This window comes from Eucalyptus grandis, chromosome 7 (assembly GCF_016545825.1).
Source record: "Eucalyptus grandis isolate ANBG69807.140 chromosome 7, ASM1654582v1, whole genome shotgun sequence".
Classification (NCBI taxonomy): domain Eukaryota; kingdom Viridiplantae; phylum Streptophyta; class Magnoliopsida; order Myrtales; family Myrtaceae; genus Eucalyptus; species Eucalyptus grandis.
In genome coordinates, this window is record NC_052618.1 from 48950176 (window position 1) to 48969739 (window position 19564).

The following is a 19564-nucleotide window of genomic DNA, read 5'->3' on the forward strand; positions in this document are numbered from 1 at the left end:
CGGCTAGAAGGGAGGGCTGGCCAGTCGCCGGATTGAGGCGGCCGAGCTAGTTTGCCTCGCCATCGCCGGATGAGGGCTAGCTAGCGCCCAGCAACGGCGAGGCGAGCCCCGTCGAATCTAGCGAGGGCTCGCCTCGCGGTCGCCAAGCGAGGCGAGCCCTCACTAGATTCGACAAGGGGGCTCGCCGTCAAGTTTGGCAAGGGCAAGGCGAGCCGCTGGAGCCAAAGGAAGGAGGAGGGAGGAAGAGGGAGAAGGGAAAAAAAATATAAAAAAAAATTAATAAAATATTTCAAAAATAGAATATTATTAAAAAAAAAAAAAAAGGTCACCTGTAGCCGGCTACAAAAAAGAGAAAAAAAGATTAAAAAATTAATAAAATATTATTAAAAATCATGAGCACGCGACCAGCCGCAAAAAAAGAAAAAAGGAAAAAAAAGATAATAAAATTTAATAAAATATTTCAAAAATAAAGAATTATTAAAAAAAAAAAAAAAAGGTCATCAAGCACCAAAAAAAAAAAAGATAAAAAAAAGATAAAAAATTAATAATTTTTTTAAAAATAAAATATTATTAAGAAAAGGTCATTGGTGCCGGCCGATTGCCACGTCGGCGTCGGCGGGCTAATTTTAGCCCGGATGGACTGATCGAAAATAATTGTAAAAAGTTTAGGATTTAATTGGTCAAAAAAATAAGTTTATAATCGACACAATTGTAATAGGGTTGGAACTTTTTTGGTAATTTTTCCTTTTTATTATTGACAGCAATTAATATTTACATATTTTCATCTTTCGTTTATTCATTCTTATAAGTGATACAAGCAATATTTTTAAGAAAATTAATTTTCAAGTAGGAATTTTGCAATGGATCATAAATCAAAACGGCGCTCATCGTCCAGCCTGCGTCCACACCAGACGTGTTTGGAAAGACCCCCCCGATGATGACTGCAGGATTCGTCCTGGCCTTTATATACATGCTTCCTTTTGATAGTTTCGATTGCATGCATGGCGTTGTTGACGTTTTAATTGAAATAAAAGGATTATATTCATCGATATAGTCAAATTCGACCCTCAAACATCGCATAAGACGTGCTCCTGCATTCCAAATCTTCAATGCATTTCTCCGTATTTCAGAAGTTTGAGGATGGCATACGGTACCTACGTCGAGCATTGACATTTTGCCGTGCCTATCTGTGGTAGGAGTGTTAGTAACCGAACTGAACCGAAAAATTCAGTTTTTTCGTTTCGGTTTTCATTCGGTTCGATTTTCATTAAAAACCGAAATTTTTCGGTTCGGTTAGGTTTTCATCGGTTAACCGAATCGAACCGAACCGACAAATAAAAGTGGAGAAATATGAGTTTAACAAAAAAAAAAAAAAAAAAAAAAAAAAAAAAAAACCAAAAGTTAAAAATTAAAAACCAAAAACACTGAACCGAATACTAACCAGGTTCGGTTCGGTTTCGATTCGGTTTGAAAGATTTTTCTAACGGTTCGGTTCGGTTTTAAAACCGAACCAAACCGTTGACACCCCTAATCTGTGGTGCAACTATTCTTCGGTCCATCAAACTTATGATCAGGTCAAGTTCGAATCTCGCGGTTATAACATGAAGTCCACATTTAATTATTCCCATTGATCTGGAACTGCGATGTGAAGACATTGGTTATCCTTCTGATGCTTTGGATATCAAAATACAAACAAAGGACAGTTTCATTCTAGAGATGGTCCATCTTTGTAAGAGCAATGAATGGATCAGTTCTTGAACGGCACTTTCGGTAGAGAGGATCCCTTCAGAAATGCTTTGAACAAGGTGAGAGCTTGCTCGGGCGAAGTGTATGGGACCTCGTGAGCCGCTCCTCTGACCGTGGCGAATGTCAAATGAGTCGCGTTCTTCCCTTTTCTCGACCTACCAAATGACTCAGTCCATCCACCAACCTGATTTATGACATTGAATGTCACTGATTTTGTTGAGAATATATTATGGTCATCCGAAAGTTTCAAAGCAGATTCAACAATGGACAGAAACATTCTCTTTCCTTTGCACCATGGCGTGTCGAGTTAAAAAAGAACCTAGACAGGAAGGGAGCCGAACCTGCTTTTTGTTGTACCAAGGTGAGTATTTTCCCAAGGATGTGAATTTCAACTCTCGAGCAATCATGTTGGCGATGATCCTCGTCTGCGTCAATGGTATTTTTGAATCTTGATCGCCACTGCAACATGCAGCCCAATTTCATGTTATCAGTTGACATGAGTAATGCGACACTGATGTTTATATTCATGAATTCAAGGCATGTTTCCACAACACAGACAGCGATACTCCCAACGAGAAAATGTTGTCATGGAACGGAACGTGTTGGAGTAAGGCAATTCATGTCCACGACTTACCTAAAGAGGAGGACTCGCAGACGCTTCTTGATTAAGGCCGATAAAAGAGGTGTGATGTCGATGCCTATATCGACGTCATGATAAGAAAGAAGCCTGCCACGTTCCACATGAAACAACATTTAGAAACAGAATGTGTGGTTCCGACTGAATAAGGAAGATAATACAGCAGAGGTGGGCAGAATGACCCTGAACAGAATTGCCAAACCGATGGCAGCTTCGTCGTATTGGCATGGAGTGCTTTCTGAACCTGAGGATTGTTGAGGTACGAAAATATATAATCCCCGAGGCATGGATCAGTTAGAACCATCCTTCGAGCTAGCTGCTCACAAGAAAAGATGATACTTGATGAGCGAGTTCAAGACCTAAATTCTGAATAGTCCTATCTGTGAGTCAATACCATAGGGATGCTCTCATGGGTTTTTGTTCCTAGGCTGTTCCATTCTTATGCTGTATGCAGGCTCGGTTGAAATTTTAAGAGGGTGTCTCTTAATGAGTGCGTGCAAGCGGCTTTGGTACTCTAAATGAAAACTATCGCAAGAAAATCTCACTAATTGCATGCTCATTTTGCAGTACTCTCTGCCGATGTTTCTTCGTATATTCTTTGTGACTTTGATATTGAAGACGTTTTAGCTAGAAATGTCTTCAAGCGTATCCCTATGGTATGTAACCCAAGCAAAATCCTAGATATTAGGACAGATCTTCCAGAGAGTCAAACTCACTTTGGCGTGATACGCATCCCACGCGCTGCTAGAAGCTGATTGCATCGCAGCAGTCCCAGAGGAGCAATAAGGTGCGAGCACATCGCCTGGATCAGTGAAATTCCCCAATTCCTCCATCTGCCTCTCCAACACTCCTGCACATTCCTTTGAAATTTTGTGATGGATTAGCTCCGTCCGGTACCTGGAGTCATTGCACACCGTCTCCTTCAGCTTCAGTGTCTCGTCCGAAATGACACCATGGGACCACAAAAATGTGGCGGCATCCACACTAATCCGTAAATCGAGAAGTGGGTTGCCAAGCTGCATCAATGAACAGAAGATGCGATCTCTTTCGTCAGGTAATGAGCTTGAAAATCAAACGCAGAAAGCTGCCAAATCGAAAACATGCGATCCGAATGAGCAAAGTATCGTTAACTGCTATCGCCTTAAGCTTGATCGGTTTCCTTGGGACTGCTTATTGTAATCCAGCACCAGAGCTGCAAGCTGCGGTACGTAGTGGCCTACAATCATGTTCTACACATATCAGTTTGCTCGGGAGGAAGATTAACAATCACATCCACACAGAGAGGCCGAGAGACTAGAGGAATCACAACTATTACCAGCGTAGCTCTCCCCCGACAGATATAAATCTGAGTCTCTATATTCCGGATATTCTTTATACCAACCGAGAAGGAACTGCATGTTTGCTCTGGCTGCAACGTGAAAGGACGTCTGTCTTACTACGAATGCGAAGGCCGCTAAGCTCTCGTTACTTTCGAGAAGAAGAAAAATCGTTACGAACAAATCAGACGTACCGGTGTCTGCATCTGTCCAATTGACGTAGTCCGAAGTTGTGTTCGAGTATGAAAACCCAACTCCGATGGGGGATTCCACGTACAGCATGTTCGACACTACCCAAATTGCGATTGAAAGAGTGTAAATAACCCTCAACAACTTTCAAGAGTCCGTTCCATGACAACATGATCGATTGGTGAATGAAATAAGTACCTTTATTCCAGGAAAATTCATTCTTCGTCAAGCCACCGTCCCCAGCTGGTCGAAACGGACCGTGCTCTTCGAATGCACCGAACCCAAGAGAAGAGCAACCGGGGCCTAAACCAAAGTAAATCAGAATTGGCAAACAATGGCGCAAGCAGTAATGAACTAGCACTAGGACTACCATACCGCCGTTGAACCACAACGTTAGAGGATAAGATGAAGGGTCTCTAGCATCGGCTTCCACGAAGTAATAGAACAGAGCATGGCCACGTCGAGGATCCGTGACGATGTAACCAGAGTGCTGCTTGAAAGAAACGCCATCTGGCTGACCGGGGAGCTTCTTGATGAGCTCGGCCGTTGATGTGGAGGAGAAGAACAAAGGAATGACACCATTCACGATCACAATGAAGTACCAAATCATCATTTACAGGGACTGAAGGACTCTGAGGTGCTTCCGGATGAAACTTCACCACCCGAGAACAGATCTAATGATAAAAATAACAGTTGTGCAGGAATGGATCTTCCTTTGACAAAATTGAAAATATATGTCAAGTTTAAGCACACAAAGGAAAGTTTAGATTTTCTACTTTGAATAGGAAAGTTTAGATTTTCTACTTTGAATAGGTTTCAAAATTTCTTAAAAAGAAATTTCCTATTTTGGATCCAATGCTCGTTGTCAATAAATAAGAATTGGATCTTCTGGATGAGGAGTTGAGGAGCTTTCAAATGACACTTCACCACCCAAGAACATATCTAATGATAAAATTAGAGTGGAATGGATCTTTCTTAGACTCCATTGAAAATATATATCAAGTTTGAGTTCGTGATGGAGAGTTTTATAATTCAAGTAGATTTTCTATTTTGAATAAGTTTCTAATTGAATGGTTTCCTAGTTTGAGAAAGTTTTCTAAAAGAAATTTTTTATTTTGGATCTTATTACTAGATTGGTGGTTCCCAATTCCAAGTGTGGACTCAGACCAGAGCGGTATACATACATACATATACATACATATATATATATATATATATATATATATTAATTTTAACTTTTCATATCAAAATCCTAGTTTCTTCTTTATCTCTTTTCATCACTCGCCTCTCTCACTCTCACGGCTCGCCACCCTCTCTTGCTCTCGCTCTTAGTGACCTCCCATTTCGTCAATCCCTCTCTCACTCTCGTTCTCAATTGCTTCCAGCCTCACACCTTGTCGCTCACTCTCAATCCTCACACCTTTTCGAAGTGGAGACATTTCACAGTTCGGTTCCAAGTGAGTCTATAGAACCAATGAGCGTTTTCCAATTTTAATTTTTCGAAACCAATCTTTAGTAGGCGGTTCCTGATTTTAGAGTGAGAACCACCCATTCTAAAACCCATAACCCCAAACCCTACTTGAATGAAAAGGACGGCTGATATGGGAGGCATTTTCAGGTGCAGGCTAAATTCTCCAAACCCAGCATCTTCGTTTTAATAGCTTTAGTTTCATGATAGCGAAGCCAAATTTTGATTTTTTTTTTTTTAATATATGTCCCAATTTGGATTTTTATTTATGTTGTACCTCCGCATGTATTGCTATGGGGATCTTTTTAGTATTTCGTTGATATCATCGGTATTTGACCTTCCAACAAAAACATTCATACATGCAGCACATTCATGCAGCATTGCCATTCTGCAATGCATTCTTCCGCAATTTCCAAGCACGAGTCTCGTGGAAGCGAGAGCCTTAAATTGGGAAGTGAGCATCCAACACCAATCGATGGAATAGACCATTTATGTTTGATTTGTAATTGTGAATTAAAAGAATATTTCCGTTCTTCACCAAAATCTCTATTGAAAAAAGATATTGCTCATTTTTTATAATGTATGTATATTATCTATTGAATTTGAGATTATTGAGTTTTTGGTGCTTTATGAAGATACATGATGGATGTTCGATCTCTTTTAAAGAAATATGTACAACTCATTGAGCTGTGATCATTATGATATGTTTGGTAACGTGCCAAATAGCATTTGATTTTATTCTTTTATTCCCTCGAACCAAAAAGAATAGAATTCTATTTTGTAACTTTTTTGTTTTTTGTTCCTGAGAATAAAATTGTTTCCTAGAATAGATTTGGAACAAAATAAAAAAAATAAAAAAAATAAAAAATTACTTATTTGTTTATGGAACACTCTAGAATCAAGTCAAATCATGCTCTCTTTTTTTTATCTCTTTTCTTTTCTTCTCTTCTCTACTTCCTTATGTAATAAAAATCATTTAAAAATTATTTTAAAAATTAAAATAAAGTTTATAAATATAATAAAATTACATAATAAGATTATATTAAAAAAAAAAAAGATAAAATTATATACTAAAATTAAAATATATAAAAATACTTAAAAATAAAAATAAATTTATTAAAATTTAAAAGAGAAAAAGAGAAAATTATAATAAAAGTATTAAAAAATTAATAGAAAATTCTAAGTCACAAAAAAATTTGAAAGTCGTACCAAACACTTCAAATGTTCATAAACTCATTTAAGAAACAAAATATATATAAAATCATTTATAAATAGAAATTATTTCCGAAAATGTAATAATTATCAAATGCACCATTAATTCATTCATTCAAAATCTGTTTAAGGTTATCAACTAGCCGTAAGTAGGACAATTGATATTAATGGGGAATTTAGGGGGTGCATGACAACCATTACGTTTCCGAAATAGTTTCGGAACGAATAGATTTTTCTATTTCTATTTCTAGAAGAGTTTCTAAGCAAAAATAACCGTTTGATAACGTACAAAATTTCTACTTTAAAAATAGAAATTCGTTTGATAATAACACAAAATTTCTTTCTTTCCGAGTCGTCGGCGGCGACTGGCGGCCGACGACCACCTGCGACGGCCGGGCAGTAGCGGCAATGGTGGGGTTGGCGGCGGCGGGGGCGGCGACCGGCAGCCGATGGCGAGGTGGCGCGAGCGGCAACCTAAGAGGAGGAGGAGGAGGCAAGACGTCGTAGAGGAGATGAGAGTTATCAAAATTAGGGTTTGTGGAAGAAATTATTTATGATTTCTGTTTAAAATAAATAAATAATTTTTTTCTATTTCGATTTCTCTTCAAAATCTATTTATGGAATAAAAAATCTATTCCGAAATAAAAACGGAATAGGTTTATCAAACGGATTTCTCTTTTAGAAATAAATCTAAAAAAAAACTATTTCTAACAGAAATTTTGGTTATCATGCGCCCCTAGGTAGTTGAACTTTGGATATGAGTTAATGATTGGATACATGTCAGAAATGATATCTAATAGGTTTAGTTGAGTTGGAGATGTAATAAAAAATATGATTCCCAAACAACTCACTAATTATCAAATAAATAGATGGACATATATTTTGATAATATGCCATACTCGTTTGCATTTGAGGTTATGTCCTTCAAGAAGAAGGATGGCTAGTTAATTAACCCTATACCTGTAGGAGTTAGGGTGTGACATTAATTGTGGAAGTCCTGAGCTCCGGGGAGTTACAGACACGTGAAGTTCATCCATAAACTGAAATGGTTTTGTGAGATGCAATGAAACATAACAAAGGTTCATACCAGCCCATGAAAGAAGCAAAAAGAGAAGGACAATGAGCTGAAAATATCCCATCGCTTACCTAGATATCCATGGCCCATTGAATAGCCACTTTAGTCAAGATTGAACTCTCCCATCTTCCGCAGTGAAATGACTTTTATCTGACGAGAAACACACATAACATCGAGCATAGTAATGTTTGATCTTTGCGAAGACATCCATACACATGATAGCAAGAACAAATTAGAGGCGCAAAACACAGCCCCTATTTTATGACTGAATTTGTTGGGAGCACAAAGATTATGGTATCATGTTTTGATAGAGGTTGAGGCAGACGTTACCAGCCTAGGTCGACCAAGGTATCTCATCTTTACGAAGCTTTCTCACTATAACCAAATAAGGATAACCTACAGCCTCCATGATAGTTGAGCTTATTTTCTTATGCACACTAACTAGACATCTCTTGATGCCCCCACACATGTATCTCAGAATAACAGTATATGATAACTACCCCGGCTCAAATTACACCCAAAAATAAAACAAACAATCCATAGACCTGATTGAAAAATTCGAAAAAAGTTTGTAGACCACTGCTACCTTTCGCAATCCTCAATTTTTTTTTTTTTTTTTTTGTTTATTTATTTGTAATGATGTCGCCATGTCATGCAGCACACTACATAATCTGGAGCATAAATTCTACCCCAAGCAAATGCTGTCGCGGGATTTCTCATCAATCCATGACATAAAATAAGGAGAATTGCAGAGGTCCACCAACTCCAAAAGGTACGTCTACAATCTACAACCTCCCACATTTGCTAGTATTTACATGTGATCATGACAATCTAAAACATGCCAATATATTGACGCAATACAATCAAATTAGCAGTTGGACAGCATAATGAAAAGGCATTGAAAGTAACTAAAGATGATTTAGCATGAAACCCCTACATTCTTAAACCCAGCATTTCCTGACTACCCTGTTTGAAACAAAAAGGATGCTGAAGATGGGAGGCATTTTCCAATACAACAAAATTTCCTCTAACGCAGAATTTCAACTCTACAACATAAGCTCAGGGAAGGGAACTCTCCATCACAAGTAGAAAAAACCAGCAGTCTATCATCTACTCCACTCAAAGTCTCCTCCATATCGAGAATTGGCATTGTTACCTCGGTTTCGATCATTTGGCTTTATTGAGTTTGCATAGGTGTGCCAACCTAATAGGTAAGGCAGTATGAACTGCAAATGACACAACAGAATATCATTGAATAACTGAAATGTAAGCCCAAATTCGTTAATGGCAACAAAGTTATCAGACCAATCAGTTCTACTGTGAAAATAAGCATTCCTGCATTAAGAACACTGCTTGGGCTATCACAAGCAACAAGAAAACGATCTCATTTTACTCATTCCGCTGCAATTTCATAAGACAATCCACTCAATCACGAAATTGAGATTGAGGGATATCGTAAAACTATGAAGAGATGAAGGCAATAGACAACACTAGATCATTCATGGAGAACCAGAAGATAAAAGCAGAACATAGGGAAAAATGTTCATCTTACATTGAAAGCCGAGTTAAGGACAGTGTATTCCGCCTTGGTGACAGGAATATAAATGCTCTCATCCAAATTCACAAGCTTATTCTGAACACCTATGGCACATCAGGTCAAAATGAAGAAATAAAGCAAATATCAGACATTTAAATATTTAGCTGGTAAGAAAAAATGAGATACAGAACAAACATCACATATTCTCACACCTCAAGGGTGGTACAAATAATGAAGAAACGATGCAACCATAAGACAACAATTTAGACAATTCCTGTGCAGAAATATATTTGTAATGAAGTGACTCTTTGGTTGGATCAGACAGAGACCACTTATCTTTCAACTCCCTAAAACCAACCAAGATATATTCTTATGGTCCTTACAGTTATTTCCTAATGTCCTTACAGAGTCATTCTGATAATTGTCTCAAACTATCCATGGAAGTGGGATATTTACAGTCAAATCATATTACAGGATTTGATAAGTGATATTCCGGAGGCATGAGATGCAAGACTCTTCAAAGGCTATCTGCAAATCAGAATCACCTCTTCGGGTTTAATCCTTCACTTGGAAGGTGCTTGGGAAAAAAATTTCATGTAGGACAATCTTCAAAGAAGGGGAAAGTACTTGCAAATAGATTTTTTCTTCGTAAAATAAGGCTGAGTCTGATTTCACATGATACGGCCAAGGAACTTTGGAACTCAGCATATTCTCTAGTAGGTGCCAAATGGGCGGCAGCTGGTTTGCTCAAGATGGGAATTCAATCTTGGAAATACATAACTCCTCCCAAGATGGGAGAAATCTTTCTCATCGATACCACCTTCCCATTTTATGGATCTTTTGGCAGGATTAGAATAGGAAAACCCTCGAAAATGGAGAAACACCTCCTTTGCTATCAAAACTTAGATGGCTTTTCACAATAATCTTCAGTGGTGCTGGAAATTTCATTGATAGCATACAGTCCCTGTGGACCTTATTTACAACTTGAATTCCCCCCATAAGTCTCCACATGGGTTGCCAACCCCTTGGTGCCATTTTGCAATAAAATCTCTTTTACTTAAAAGAAGAAATAAAAAATTATATATAAAATGTAGTTATAGATATCTTGAAGCAAATACATCGGAATTGAGTTCTCATGGATTCTCAGAAATGAGAAGATATTATAGTAAAGCTTGACTGACTGAGCAAGATCACAGTAGCTCCTATAATTCACTTAGAGGAAGGGTATGAACAGAACCTAGCCATGTGGCCCAGAAGGTTGGCAAATATAACAGAATAAACAGCCAGGCCAGGAGATTTACTTAGAGAAGAACTTGAACATGCCTCACCCAAAATTGGCAAGATCAGTCACTATCACTTGAACATGCCCCATCCAAAATTGGCAAGATTAGTCGCTATAACTTATGTACATCTGGACATAATTTGACACTCTGCAGACAAATAGCCAATATGACATGCCACACTTATTTCGCAGTGTTTAAGCCTAACCTTGATGCCACCAAGCACGTAAGTTTAAACAGCAAGGATTGACTATAAAACTATCGAGTCAAATTGGTTAGCTGCAGATAGTGTTAGAATTCCCCAAAGCAACCCCATTGATTTATCACTACTCAACCAGCTCTGCCTTGGTGTTTGTCACTGAACACGCCACATCCCTAAATTTTGCAAACATATTGAAAGCCCAGCAAGTTTTAAATGACTCCTAAAAATATAAAAATTAAAAAATGCTTTGAATCATAAATCTTCATAATCTACCACACAATGAGGTAATATGATATGGTTTGATCAAGAATAGGAAGAACTTCAAGCATTTGCAGTGTAAGAGGACATATAAATATCAGTTCCAGGAGATTTAGAAAGCAGGAGTATTACTAAGATTGAAGAAGTGTCCAGAGCCATCTGGTAGGGGCTCCACCTTCAAAACCTTCCTTATTTTACCTTCATCACTGCATAAGTATGACAGCTTCTATCAACTTCAGAACATTAAAGTTGAAATTGCAGTCTACGTTTTCTCTTTGACCAAATGCAAAGCCTAAGAATTGCATGATCAACAGAACATGTAAATAGAAGTGAAGTTGTGTGAAGTGGTTCCTCTTTTCTGCCTTAAAGAAGTGATAAAAAATTAGTTGATGTAGAATAATCGACATAACCATGTTCGAATTAAAAGGAAATTGCATGGATCAACTCTTTGATTTGCTGATAAGCAATACACCTGCACGTCTCACTCAAATAATGTCTGAGTCACCATTTCCAGACTTTCCTATAAGGATGGAAGCTCTGGAATTCTTTATTTTTTTTAAACTCCATGTAACATGTAAAGTGGTAAGTTCATAATAATTGGATACTTTCCGGGACGCACTATTCTATACGCAGCCATAAAAGATGTTGACATGATTATATTACTTTTGCATTAGAAGAGTTGCTCCAAGTATCAGGCATGAGCGAGACAGTACACATTATTAGAGAAAGAAATCCTTTAAATTTTATAGTATTCAAAATGCAATTCATATAATCGACATGCATATCTTATGTTTTTATAATTTACTCTCTGGGGATTTGACTTTGAAATGAAAATGGTAGATAAATTTGTATCATAAAAAACAAAATACATATTTTTCAGTAAGATATACCTGGATAAAAATGTTTCCGCACAGCATTAATAATAGCTAGAGAATTTGTGTGCATCAATAAAACTTAAAATTTGTCTCTAAATTCTGTTGCAATTCATCTGTTATTTTACAAGAGCTGACAGCAATTACCAGAGCCAAGGCCCAGCTCAAGCAATCAGAGCTTAAAACTAGGACACACACACACAGATACATGTTACTTCCAAAAAAATGTGAAGTAAGAGAGATGATACCTCTTTCCTTTAAAAGGGTCATGAAAAAATTCGCAGGAGTCTCTTGGACCTAGAGCAATGAGATTTCCAATTTCTGTCACGGATAATGAGAACACCTAGAGGAAAGCATCCCCAGCTATCAGTAGAACCTCAAGAATCAAAAAGGATTGAGAATACACTAAATAACACTAACATTGATCTATTAAGATCTCTCGAAGTTTACAAAATGAAAGAGGGGAGCAGCATGATTTGTCAAAATGGGATCATTATTTTGTTATTAAAAAGGGTTGCTGGACACCAACTAAAGCTGATTTGGTGGCAGCTAAGTGATCAATCACATGACGATAATTTGCAGCAACAGTTACATATGCATGAATACAGTCCTTTTCTATCTTCAAAAACCACTTGTATACAAATATAAGGTAACTACAAAAACTCATTAGCGAAAGTGAAACCCATTCAGAAAAAAGGCAGGCAAAAAGAAGAATGGCAGAACGGTACTTAGAGAAGTGGGAAGCATAGAAATTTAAGCCCAAATTAAATGGCTCAGGGCATTAGGCTTTTAAAAAACCTGATGCCACATCCCCAAAATGGAAAACACAAAACATTGAAGGAAACATAAAGAGGGAGAGACATTTTACTACAGAAAAATTATAAAACATAGCAAATCAAGAAACCATATTCCCTGCTATAGAGATGCGATGATGAATAGATCACCTGCTTTCTGCTCCAATCATATACTCGTGTGCCTGCCGCAGGGGCAAATTGAAGCAGCACAAATCCTTCCCTAGACAGTTTATACGCCCCTGACTACACCAGTTAACCCAAAACTTCAAAAGGTCAGAAATCAACATCTCAGGACTTTCTTGGACATATAAGAAGAAGATGGAATCTCTAACATACATCTAAAGAAGTGAATTCTGGAGCTCTGGGCTCCACTGTCAGTGCTGCCTTTCCTTTGTATATGGAATGGCCAACGAAAACCTTTGGAGACGCTGTTCCTACCGCACATAAGAGACCAAAGCAAATCACACAACTGAACCAGCATCGGCGCTGCTAAAGCATGATTTTAAAAAAGCAAACGAGAATCAACCACACTATCTTCTCCGTCATAGCTGCATAGAATCCACACTCTCCCATTCTTAGAGAGATTAAGCAAACGAACGCCTTCGCTGCCAACTTAAGCAATTGACTAACCAAGACAGCAAAAAAAAAAAAAAAAAAAGACTTTGAGAAATACTGTTAACCTCAGTCGCTAGGTCATCTCCGTCTATCGGACCGTCCTAAAGAGCGACAAATGACAACAAGAGAAACACATTCAGGACGGCGGCACGCAACCGAACCTAGCCACCTAGCCACCTAGCCTCAAAAATCTGCTACCTTTCATCTACGACCGGAAAAACCAGACCCTTCCATCCTCCATCATTCAACGCCAGCTAACGAAAAGACAGCGCGAAATTACCTCCACCGGAAGGGGAGAAGGAGGGGGAGGAGGAGCCATCCGCCGCCGGCGCCGTCGAGGAGGCGAACCTCTGCTGCTGGTCGAAGTACTCGGACTGACGGCACTTCAGCGAGCGTAGGCAATGGGGGGCGCGGGGCAGCGAGACGCGCGAGGTTTTGCGAGGGTTTAAGGTGCTGCGGCCGCGGAGCGATTGCTGCGGCGGCGAGGAGAAGGAATCGCGAAGGAGGGAGAGTCTAGGGCTCGGGGAGCTCGCCGGCGAGGACGCGAGCATGTGGAGCTGAAGCATCGTCGCCGCGTCGCCTCTTTCTTCTCCTGCCGCGGTGGCGTTGCGTTGTACTGCAGAGCAGCAGCGATGGCTACAGTGTTTTTATCTCCTCCCCAAGCTGAAAGCGGTGACAGACGTTACGTTCATTTTTAGTTGCGTGTTTCTTATGTATTTAAGCGAAAATGACGCAATTAATCACGAATTTTTAACTCAATATTCAATTTCATCCCTAAAAAATAACATTCAATATTTTCATATAATTCAGAGATTAAATTGAATACGTATCAAAATCGAGAAACCATATTAAAAAAATAAAAATTTAAAAATTATATTACATATTGGGTAAAAGTTTATAGATCATATTAAACAAATTAAAAATTCATAGATGACTTTGATTAAAATTCAAGAATTATTTATGTTATTATCTCTATAGTTAATGTTTCTTAGTCATGATATGTTTTTTCCTTTTTGAATTAGTACATTTAAATTCATACTCTCACAACACATTTATTTCCATCTAATTTCCGTCCCTTGTCAAATCCAATGGTGGTACCCAAACCTAAATCTATCATTCGTCAACAATTTTCTTGACTCTTATATTATGCATACATGTCAACACACTAGCAAATGACTGTAAGATGAGTCCGACATGAAGAATGACGAATCTAGTTTGAAAATTTCACGAGTGTTAATATCTATGCATTTAAATGGAATAGTAATGGATGGTAGATTCAAGTCAAAAACAAAAGTTACAATAAAAGCACTAAATTACCGATTGCGAAGTGTGTGATCCATTTTCCCTTCCACAAAACACAAACTCAACTTTCTTCCAAATGACCCAGTCATCTAGCCTGTCCCTTCCACAAATATGATTTAAATGAAAAAAAGGTAGGAAAGTATTAATTAATATTAGCATATGTATTTTTTTTCTTTTTTCTTTTTTCTTTTCTTTCGTTACAAATATTACCGCACGTTGGACCAATTGCTCCATCTCATCTTTTCTTGCATATTCTCCCACAAAGAGGAGAAGAAGAAGAAGAGAAAAATAAGGCGGGACAACTAGCATTAGGAGCTCTCGTGTTCCAATCCCTGTCAAGCAGAGGAATACAACAACACAGTCGACCGGAGCCTCTGTTTCGTGCTAAAAACAGGACAAGGAAATTTCAAGAAATCTGCGTCTCTCTAACAAGGCCTGCCGACTCTGCACCCGAGCTTGCCGGCGAAGCGAGTCAGCCGCCGCACGTACGTCCCGGGCTTCGCCTTGATCACGTCGCGCCGAGAGAACGGGAACCGCGCCCTCGGGTTCCCGGAGTTGACAAAGAACGCCCCGTTCATCATCAGGTCTCCCTCCGATTTCCACAGCCAGTTCTTCCACTGGTCTTCCGTCGCGTAATCCCGCTTAGTCACCTGCCATCCATTCGGATCCAAACAGAGGGGGAAAAAATCAGTTCTTGCTCACTTTGCTATGGAGAATTTTCACATCCTTCGTTTAGGAAGAAGAAAGAAGATGACTTTTTGACAAGGTTTTACCTCTTTAGCAGCAATATTTGGAGGAGCGATGAATCTGTTGCCCTGGCTTATGATGGTGGGGTGCTGGCTGCCGCCGATGGCGTACATGAGCCAGTGAGTGTAGTCATTGTTCACCACATGGAAGAATCCCCACCTGCACCTCGGCATCCTCTGCACCAATCCCCTCCCGAAATGATTGAAGGCCACGGTTATCTGCATTATCTGGTCCTGCGAGTACCCGTCACTTGCCCCGAACAACATCACCTGACACCCAAGATCGACCCATCAGCTATTTGTAAAAGTTCTTCACTGGCGAAAGTTTTTAGCAGATTGAGTTCTCTCGGGGGGTGACGTCCGTTGGGTAGTTTTTAGTTTACCTCGTTGTGGTGGGTGAAATGGCAGTTGGAGATGGTGATGGCGGTCGACCCTTGGATGGCGTCGATGAGCCCGTCCGAGCATGCCGACATCGACACGTGGTCGATCCACAAGTGGCTGGAGCCGAAGATGGAGATGCCGTCGCCATCACTCGCCGTCCTGAGCCCGACGTGGTCATGCGCGTCCCTAATCAGCCCCCCCGAGCCCCTGACGATGTCGTGGATGTGGAGGCCGTGGATGATCACGTTCCTGATGAACTGGAGGGTGATGCCGGCGCCATAGGCGATGTGGACGTTGGCCCCCCGGGCGTCGATGGTCTTGTCGCTCGTCATGATGAGCTCCTGGTTGAGCCTGATCACCATGCTGCCGGCGAAGATGATCCAGAGCGGGCCCTTCTGGACCACGGCGTGGCGTAGGGTCCCTGGCTTGGGGTTGACCATGTCGTTGTCGGACGAGTCGGTCACGACGTAGAACCACCCACGCTTGCCCCCACGGGTCTTCCTGCCGAAGCCAAGGACGCAATTAGCGAGCCTCTTCCTATTGCGAGCCCAATTCCGATTGCACCGCCAGCATCTATCGATAGGGTTGGTCGCCAAGCACGGCCCTTTGTATTTTTTTAGCTGCCTCCTCGTGCTGTTGTTGCCCCTCACGGCCCTGTACAAAAAGTACATCCACCGATGGTCAGTTCAGTTCGTTCCTGGACCTTTTTGCATGCATGTTCGTGCATGTACACAAAATGTAACGTTCATGCACAAATACATCGCCACGGAAAATTGTCTAGACTGACTTGTCGACTTTCGCATTGAAAAGACTGGTGACGGTCTCGGGGTGAGGGTCGTACGCCTTGAGCGCATCCTTCTGCGCCTCTTCGGCCCGCTTTGCCCAGTACTCATCGAACTCCTCGATGTTCGCCTGAAGGGACGGGACGAGGACGGCGAACGACGAGAAGAACAGGAAGAAGCAGACGTGCCTATTCATATCTACCGTTCGGGATCACCTACTAAATTACCTTCCCGAAAAAAGGAAGATTTTTCTTTTGAACCTGCCCCGAGTTTATAGAAACTGGGCAGAGTTCGTGCGATTCTCCCTGGGGGAGGAGGAGAACCTGTATTTAATGTCGATGTTGGGTTTTTGAAGGTAACTGATTCGAGCCTAAAAACAAGAGCGGCCAAAAATAGCGAAATTCAGACACAAATCAGCACGAGGATGGTGCGGAATCGGTTTGTGGCCGACGATGTTAGTGTTGCGCTGCGGAGGGTAAAAACTGCCGTTAGTTTCGAGGACTATTTTTGTCGAGGCGCGTCGTAAATTTAGCGTCGTTTTTCTATGGTTTTCGTAGGGCTTTTCGAATTCGCACGGTTCGATGGCGGAAATCGGCCTCACCCCCCCAAATAAAAAATTCCACAACTTTAGTTCCGATCTCAATTCTGACCCACCCTTTATTTGATCTATAAATAAAATCTCTCATATTTTCTCAAATCTCAAATCTGTCCATACGACCAAGAAATTGTCACTAGTTTCTTCAGAATTACAAACATTAGGACCGATGTGTCAGCAGATTTAGAACTAAAGTGAAAGTTTGGGTCTTTTTTTAGTAAAAATTTCAGGGCAGAATTTGAGACTCGACCAAAATTTGGACGTTTTTTAGAGAATTAGCTTGCGAAAATCTAGTAAGCTAGTCAAATGCATCTAGCAAGGGACGATGCCATACGACGCCCTCCTTCTCTTGGTTGTAAATCGAAGCAATTGACATTGTAAAAGGAATTTAGATTAAATAATTGAATATAGCACGCGATGGTAAGACATTAGTTTCGGTCAATTATTAATTAGGTATCTTTTTCTTTGCTAATAATTTTCTTCACCAACATTAATTGATGAAGGATGATTACGATGTTACCAAAACTTCATATTGGTACATCTGTATCACTTTTTCTCAAAACCATTTTCCATGTTATAAAAAACTCAAACCGACATACTCATGTCCTATTTACCCAAAACTCGTTCATATGTCATCAAAAATCTCAAACTGATACACTCATGACAAATCTACAAAATTCTTAAGACATAGGCAAAATTAGGAATTGTAATAGACTTTTGAAATTTGAATGAGCATTTAGGGAAAAATTAGCAAATTGTCCAATCCTCGTTCTTTATTTTTATTATTATTATTATTATTATTATTATTATTTTATTATTATTATTATTATTATTATTTGGTTTCCCTAAAATGACATCGTTTAGAAGACCCATTAATGTTGAATTTTCATGTCAAATCCCAAATTATTGGGCACTGTGTTTCCATGTTGGTAATTTAATAAGGATATAGGAGGAAGGCACGGATATACCAGTTTGTGTTTCCATGTGGCATGGAAATATCAATTTTAACTTTTTGGATAACTACTCGAATAGTCCCTCAATTTTAACTTAACGTGTAATGTCATCTTAAACTTTTAATTTTTTTCAAAGTGATTCATAAAGTTTAGTCAAATATGCAATGTCGTCCCTAACTATTAATTTGTTTAATATGATCTCTAAACATTTGGTAAATATTCAAGCTAGTCCATAAATTATATGAAAACATCAAATGTTATCCTTCAATTTATTTTAGTTCAATATGCAATCTAGTCCGTAAATTATATGAAATCATATGGCTGCCAAATCGAATTATACAGGGAGTTTGCTAAATCAACACCATTTTTCTCCGACCTTCGACTTATTTCTCAATTCTTCCCTTGATCATCGCGATTTCAACTAGCTAGAAAATTTATCTTCCATCGAATGAGGCCAAGCTTGTTGCCGTCTCCCCACCACCACTTGAATAGGAGAATTGAATGCCATTTACTGTCGTTTCCAACCGGCGGTTTGTGCAGATCACCTGTCACCGTGAGAATCTCGAGCTATCGATTCTGAGGAGAAATAAAGCCTCAGTCAACTTCTTGCACATCCTTCGGGGGATAAAAAGAAATGATATTTTTTTCATAATCACCCCGTTCATCAGCAAAATACGGCACTAGTGATATGATAAGTGCCTGTTCCATGATTGGAGATGATTGTCTTATTAGCATACACAACAACTGCGAATGCAATTCCTATAGAACAAACTTTTTCTTTCCATTTAGCTTCAGAATCCAGCGGGGTTCTGTGTTGTTTTTTTCCTCCAGGTGCACTGGCAAAGTCTAACTAGAAAGATGCTCCTTTATTCTTTCGTTGCATCCTTACACGTCCTATTTAATTTTATCTCGAGCGGTCGTCTACGTGGAATGGATATTAATCACTAAACATGCCTAATAAAATTAGTACTCTAGGACAAAATGTACAGGACAAGAGGCCTGATCAAATCCTATTCTTCTGCAATTTGCATGCTATCTTCTTTTTCCTATTGGAGATATGAAATTCTGAACCGCTGTGCGAGAACCCTTTTCAGCCCATTGCTTTGCTTTTCCAGAAACAGCATGCCCTACCATGTTGTTGGACGGTCCAGACACCCATTAAGAATAAGAACAACAAGCATTAAGCTCAAAAGAAGTTGCACTGACCAGAGGAAAAATTGAAAGTTGAAGAATAATTATTCGAGCCTAAAAACAAGAGCGGCCAAAAATAGCGAAATTCAGACACACATCAGCCCGAGGATGGTGCGGAATCGGTTTGTGGCCGACGATGTTAGTGTTGTGGAGGGTGCAAACTGCCGTTAGTTTCGAGGCCTATTTTTGTCGATGCGCGTCGTAAATTTAGCTTCGTTTTTTTGTGGTTTTGGTAGGGTTTTTCGAATTCGCACGGTTCGATGGCGGAAATCAGCCTCACTCCCCCAAATACAAAACTCCTCAAATTTTAGTTCCAATCTCAATTCTAACCCACCCTTTATTTGGTCTATAAATAAAATCCCCAAATTTTGCTCAAATCTCAAATCTGTCCACATGTCCCAAAAAACGTCACT

General features: G+C 39.6%; 3 protein-coding genes and 1 long non-coding RNA gene across 5 annotated transcripts; all 4 read right to left on the reverse strand.

The window, feature by feature from the left end:
• Positions 1-1747: 1747 nt before the first annotated feature.
• On the reverse strand, positions 1748-4501 carry LOC104455761 (serine carboxypeptidase-like 45). The gene is given in 11 exon segments (XM_018877299.2): positions 1748-1930; positions 2088-2205; positions 2381-2473; positions 2581-2699; positions 3100-3399; positions 3515-3537; positions 3540-3599; positions 3699-3791; positions 3894-3989; positions 4087-4191; positions 4264-4501. Coding segments are annotated over 11 exon segments (1428 nt in total).
• Positions 4502-7425: 2924 nt separating this feature from the next.
• On the reverse strand, positions 7426-8288 carry LOC120295300. Its single transcript, XR_005552651.1, has 2 exons — positions 7715-8288; positions 7426-7608 (listed from the first exon to the last, which is right to left on the reverse strand). It is a non-coding gene; the product is annotated as an uncharacterized LOC120295300 (long non-coding RNA).
• Positions 8289-8422: 134 nt separating this feature from the next.
• Positions 8423-13877, reverse strand: LOC104453975 (single-stranded DNA-binding protein WHY1, chloroplastic). Of its 2 annotated transcripts, none has more exons than XM_010068646.3 (7): positions 13482-13877; positions 12923-13014; positions 12737-12829; positions 12041-12135; positions 11053-11126; positions 9196-9284; positions 8423-8869 (listed from the first exon to the last, which is right to left on the reverse strand). In XM_010068646.3, the coding sequence occupies exons 1-7, from the start codon at positions 13765-13767 to the stop codon at positions 8750-8752; spliced, it is 849 nt and encodes a 282-aa protein (XP_010066948.2). In that variant the 5' UTR covers positions 13768-13877; the 3' UTR covers positions 8423-8749. The 2 variants fall into 2 exon arrangements, with proteins under 2 accessions (XP_010066948.2, XP_010066947.2); XM_010068645.3 differs by having other exon boundaries at positions 12923-13020.
• A 796-nt stretch (positions 13878-14673) lies between these two features.
• On the reverse strand, positions 14674-16608 carry LOC104453976 (pectate lyase). Its single transcript, XM_010068647.2, has 4 exons — positions 16418-16608; positions 15633-16284; positions 15277-15519; positions 14674-15153 (listed from the first exon to the last, which is right to left on the reverse strand). Exons 1-4 carry the CDS (start codon positions 16606-16608, stop codon positions 14929-14931), a joined length of 1311 nt encoding a protein of 436 aa, XP_010066949.1. The 3' UTR covers positions 14674-14928.
• Between the last annotated feature and the right edge of the window lie 2956 nt (positions 16609-19564).

Coding starts and splice junctions, on each gene's coding strand:
- LOC104453975 (XM_010068645.3), bottom strand. CDS start 13,767: ATGCTTCAGCTCCACATGCTCGCGTCCTCGCCGGCGAGCTCCCCGAGC. Junction 13,021..13,481: donor CTTCTCCCCTTCCGGTGGAG/GTAATTTCGCGC, acceptor TATGTGCGGTAG/GAACAGCGTCTCCAAAGGTT. Junction 8,870..9,195: donor TCCTTAACTCGGCTTTCAAT/GTAAGATGAACA, acceptor TGTCATTTGCAG/TTCATACTGCCTTACCTATT.
- LOC104453976 (XM_010068647.2), bottom strand. CDS start 16,608: ATGAATAGGCACGTCTGCTTCTTCCTGTTCTTCTCGTCGTTCGCCGTC. Junction 15,520..15,632: donor ATTTCACCCACCACAACGAG/GTAAACTAAAAA, acceptor CTTGGGTGTCAG/GTGATGTTGTTCGGGGCAAG. Junction 15,154..15,276: donor CAAATATTGCTGCTAAAGAG/GTAAAACCTTGT, acceptor AATGGATGGCAG/GTGACTAAGCGGGATTACGC.